This window comes from Pyrus communis, chromosome 17 (genome assembly GCF_041283825.1).
Source record: "Pyrus communis isolate YQ-2024b chromosome 17, ASM4128382v1, whole genome shotgun sequence".
Lineage (NCBI taxonomy): Eukaryota > Viridiplantae > Streptophyta > Magnoliopsida > Rosales > Rosaceae > Pyrus > Pyrus communis.
In genome coordinates, this window is record NC_142581.1 from 28238701 (window position 1) to 28244080 (window position 5380).

Below are 5380 nucleotides of genomic sequence, written 5' to 3' on the forward strand. Positions count from 1 at the left end.
TTCACCTGCAACACCAATTACAAAAGGCCACTACATTCCCATTAATTAATTCTCCTACATTTCATAATATGGTTTTGCTTTGACTATATTTAAATGGATAATGCTTGTGACACTAAAATTTTAAATTAAATTTTATAAATTAAATGATATTAACGTTGATAATTAAATTATTATTTAAGTATTGATTAACGTGCTTATTTTTTTATTAGTAACACATTATTTAATTTGCGAATTTAGTTTAAAATTTTGGTTTCCCAAACATTATCTTAATTAAATTTAATTAAGTCGATAAGGATTACAATTATCAAATAATCAAAAGCTCACCAAGAAGAAGCTTGGTTCACATTCATGTAGTCTGTGTAGCCGTAAGAAGCTAACGCGTAACGAAACCCTCTTCACATTACAAAAATAAAAAATAAATAAATAAACTAGTTAAACGGTCAAAGGCCCAAGTATGAAAGCGTCGCCCGGTTTGTCGGAACCATGCAATGCATTCAATTTTTTTGTTGCCACTGCAAAATCTGTCTTTCTCTGTACAAAACCCTGCACCTCCAATTGCCGGTCAATGTTTGAGGCCAACCCAAAACTCTCTCACTCTCTCACTCTCTCACTCTCTCACTCTATCACTCTCCCACAATCCTACCCCCAAAACTCTCTCCTCTTTCTCTTCCAAAAATCTTATAAACCATATCTCAGACCTACCCTAATCTCTCTCTCTCTCTCTCTCTCTAAGACAAACAAAGCCCAGTTTCTTTCTCATACTCTCTTTCTATCTCTAGGATTTGAAGAAGTATAGATAGTAGCGTGTGTACTGAGAGTGAGCTATGAATGTGAAGAAGGATGTGGTGAAGAGGGAGGACAACATTAATAGCAACGATATGAATGGGGGAGGAGGAGGAGGTGGACTTACCACATCACCATTTGCAGGCATGTTTGATTTCTGTGAAGGAGAAAAGAGTTCATCTTTAGGGTTTATGGAACTTTTGGGGGTTGGGGTTGGACAGGACTATTGTCCCACTTCCCTATTTGATTATCTGCCTCAGACACCATCGACAGTCCTGCCTTCATTAGCTTCCACAATGGGAGGAAAAGATCAGTTATCTACTGACTACTCCTCTTTGAATCAGCAGCCTACAACACCAAACTCTTCGTCGATATCGTCAGAATCAAGCGAGGCAGTGAACGAAGAACACACTGATCATAAGGCTGCTACAGACCAAGAGAAAAATAATGAAGAAGAAGAACATGACGAGCAACAAAAGACCAAGAAAGAGTGAGTTTTTTACTTTTTAATTATTTTCTTGCTTTTCTTTGCTTTAAATTTTGTGTTTGAGAGATAACCCATTTCGTAACAGATCAAGATAGAGATGGGTTTTCTGGGAAATTGAAATTTTTGAGATTTTGGGTAAAAGGGTAAGTCAAATTAATAAAAAGCCTTGTGAAAGGTGAGATATTAATGCATTTGTAATTTCTTGTGTTGGGATCGGAGAAAAGGTTGAAAGCAAAGAAGGCGAGTCGGAAAAGGCAGAGAGAACCCAGATTTGCATTCATGACAAAGAGCGAAGTTGATCATCTGGAAGATGGCTACAGATGGAGAAAGTACGGCCAAAAAGCTGTCAAAAATAGCCCCTTTCCAAGGTACTAAAACTTCAGAGCCAAATTAATCACTTCCATTTGAATTTCTGCATTGTTGGTTTGAATGTATCAAAACCAGGAGATTAATTTAATAATGGGTTTTCAATCAGAATCTCAATTATATATATGTATTTCATAATTAAATTTTGGTGATGTGATGAAATGATAATATGTTTTGTAGGAGTTACTATCGGTGCACAAGTGCATCATGTAATGTGAAGAAGCGAGTGGAGCGATCTTTCGACGATCCGAGCATTGTTGTAACTACTTATGAAGGACAACACACTCATCGCAGCCCACTCCTGCCTCGCCCGACTCTCCCTGCAGCTTCTGCTTTTCCAGCTAATAACTTTGCCATGCCATTAATCCCGACAAGAACCCTATTTACTCATGACTATCAACAAGTGCAACCATTTGCAGAGAGCAACTCCTCTTCGCCTTCATCGGCACCAATTAATTTTGGTGATTATTATGTGAATGGCTCTTCATTGTGTCTTACAAATGCTACTAGTACCGCTGGCTTTCTTCATCCCGAAAGGTGGTTTTGCTCCCCGGCAACCGGTTCTGCTTTGTTAGCTGACCATGGCCTTCTTCAAGACATAGTCCCCTCTCATATGCTGAAGCAAGAGTAGAAGATATATGCCCTTATATATATATATATATGATCATCATCAGATAGTGAGATCATTCCAATCCATCAGTGCTACTTAATTATGTACTAATTTGGTTTACTTACTGACTTTCTGTGTTAAGATGGTGATCCAGATGATGGTTATGTTTTGTAACATGGATGGAACATAGACTTTTGAATCCAATGCAGGTAGCTAGTTTTTCTTTCTGTTTCTTTTACCTCTTTTTATTTTGATTTTTTTTTTCCCGTATTTTTCCCTTTTGGGGGTTTGTGTGGAAGAGCCTAAAAGAGGAGAAAGAGAGGTGAGGAGGAGGATGATTATGGTAAATAGAGAAAAATGGGGGGTTGTTTATTTAGTTCGATCGTCTGACGTCTTGTTTGTCCTTATATCTTTGTTTTTCTTGTTGAAGGAATGTGCATTGATTTGATTTGGATACTAGTCAGCACTGCGGGCAGTCATGATCTGAGGGTTAGGATTTTGGACGGTCGCCAGACTCTCCACACCTACTTCTTTTTCTCTTTTTGGTCGACTTCTTGTTTCTCCGTATAACAAATTTCACTCCTTTTTTAGCCATTTGCACTTGAAAGTTGAAACTGCGTATTTAACAAGTTCAATGAAGTTACAGCAGAAGTGTAAACATGAATATAGCTTACATTGATTAAAACGAATGTACCCTCTCTCATGCACCTAATAATTCTAAGTTAGGAAACTGTTATTATTAGCACTTTAAAAATCTTATTTTACGCTTATCATAATTGTATTTTTTTTTCTAATTATAAAAAGCTTTGAATGTAAGATGAAAAATTTAAAGTGTCATAACAATTCACTTCAAGTTATTTTAAAATAAAATATCGTTTTAATTAAGAAAAAAACATTTTCTCAAGAGAATTCCCATAAAAGCGTTATTCTAGAGAAAGGGAATTCACTTCAAATGCCCTCTTTTGTTGTATGCCAACAAATCTCACCCTCCACATTCGATTCATTGAATTTGAATAATAATGAGATGGGAGATGTGGGTTTCGACCCTCTTTGCAGTGATATTATAGATATTAACAAGTACCGTCGCATTGTTTTCATATTCACTTTATTTACTTATTGGAATAAAGAACATCGAATTATAAATACCATCAAACAAATTATTACTGATTTAACGAGTCCTCGTTCTCTGTATTATCATCTTTAAACATACCTGTAAGGGGAATTCTCCAAATATCTCTTCTTTAGTTGGTGGAAAATCTAAATCCAATTGGCATCGAGAGAGAATTGGTTGGATAGTGTTTGGTACATTTCTCCACCACTTGGTTCTTTCTTTTTCCTTTTTGGTAAAATGGGTGGGAACCGAACAAAGGCGCTTGGTTTGGGTAGAATCTTCAAGAAGTTCAGCAAACACAAGATAAATAACAAACATGTTGAGTGGATGATCAACTTCACATCATATGGGCGGTGAGCGCCAAAGATAAACTTTCTAATTGGGAATAATTACTTCAGATTATATGTAAAATAATTGGTCTATGGTACAAATTTCGGGCAAGGATAGAGATCCTCTTCGAATCTCACTGTCCGGAGCTCAAGAAACTAGTAATCCAGACTGCTTAAATTGAATTCGACAATATTTATTAAATCATTTCGCTCATCCATTTTATACAAAACAAAGGTCCTGATATCTTTTTCTCTCTTGAACAGTCAGAATTCCTTAAACCAAGGGCCTTATGCTCTGGATGTGAGGTCTAAAGAGGATTGGTGGGACACTTGAATCCTGATGGTTTCGTGCCTCTCCAGCTTCACAAATTCTCTGCACCACACTAAAATGGTGGAGTCGCGCAAATGGAAATATAAGTAGCCGTATCTTGTATATAGATAGGGTGAATTGTTGAATATTACGCCTCCAAATCCCCTCACCTTCTCGTCCATCTCACACTTCTATTTTTGTAAACACAAAATATTGATGTGATTTAATTGTAACCATTCAAATAAAAAAAAGATTGCAGAAGAATAGGATTGAAAGAACTCAACACAAAATATTGACGTGACTTAATCGTAACTGTTCAAGTAATAAATGTGAAGAAAGTTGAGATTCCACCATAAAACCAATTGACAATATGGGGAGTAGCCCAACCTCTTATAAGCCCATGTAAGGTTTCTCTTCACATCAATGTTGGACTCATTCTCAATATGCCCCTTCACATGTGGCGAATTTTCAATCCTAACACGTGGACAACATAACTCGGGTGACATGGAGCACGTGTAACCATTGGGCTTCACACATGTGACAACTGGCTCTGATACCATAAAAAAAGTTGAGTTTTCATTATAAAACCAATTAGCAATATGGGGTACTCTTATAAGCCCATACAAGGTTCATTTTCACATTAATGTAGAACTCATTCTCAACAAAAGGACGAGAAGGTGTTTGTTTGGCCTTGGAATGGAATTAGCAGCAAGTCATATTGTAAGGTGATGCTTTACAGGTTGGTGATGCTTTGCAGGTGACCCAAAGCTCTCGGAAGTCCGCAGGGTGGTTCTTCCGCCTTTGATTTGCTTGTTGAAGACATTAAAACTAGCCTAAGCTTGTCATGTTCATACATACGTAATGTAAGGACACATCGAACGCTGAAGCTTGCCTTTATTTCCAATTTTACCAGTTATTGGTTTGATGAGGCTCGAAGTTGCTCCAGAATGTCCTCCTTAAAAAATTGTAGTGATGAATAAAACTACTATTGTTTCTTATTAAAAACAATGAAAAAAAAAAAAAGAACAGCCGAAAAAAAGAGAATTGTATGCTGTATAAAACAGAAATATAATTTGAAAATATGTAAACATGTGTATACTGTTATTTAATAATACGATCTAGTGATATTTTTCTTTACTTGTAAATGAGAGGTCTTAAGTTTGATTCTCGTCAAAGATGAATTCGAACCACATTATTACTAATATATTGTGAGATTAAACCCATCCTCCCTTGAGGGTAGATAATATCGTTTGTTAAAAAAAAAAAAAAAAAAAAAAAAACGTGTATACTGACCACGCACAAACTTTTTTTTTTTTTTTTTTTTTTTTTTTTTTTTGTGTCAAAACAAACATTTGTTTTTGTGGTGTGGATAAATATTGTAAAA

At 36.0% G+C, this 5380-nt stretch overlaps 1 protein-coding gene across 1 annotated transcript; it reads left to right on the forward strand.

Annotated features, from left to right (window-relative positions):
- Positions 1-581: 581 nt before the first annotated feature.
- Positions 582-2991, forward strand: LOC137709158 (WRKY transcription factor 68-like). The gene is made up of 4 exons (XM_068448275.2): positions 582-1273; positions 1495-1638; positions 1817-2455; positions 2677-2991. Exons 1-3 carry the CDS (start codon positions 825-827, stop codon positions 2265-2267), a joined length of 1044 nt encoding a protein of 347 aa, XP_068304376.2. The 5' UTR covers positions 582-824; the 3' UTR covers positions 2268-2455; positions 2677-2991.
- Positions 2992-5380: the final 2389 nt, after the last annotated feature.

Excerpts from the sequence above, each read along its gene's own strand:
- LOC137709158 (XM_068448275.2), top strand. The coding sequence starts at position 825 with ATGAATGTGAAGAAGGATGTGGTGAAGAGGGAGGACAACATTAATAGC. Across the intron at positions 1,274-1,494 it reads CAACAAAAGACCAAGAAAGA|GTTGAAAGCAAAGAAGGCGA; the intron begins GTGAGTTTTTTA and ends ATCGGAGAAAAG. Across the intron at positions 1,639-1,816 it reads AAAAATAGCCCCTTTCCAAG|GAGTTACTATCGGTGCACAA; the intron begins GTACTAAAACTT and ends TATGTTTTGTAG.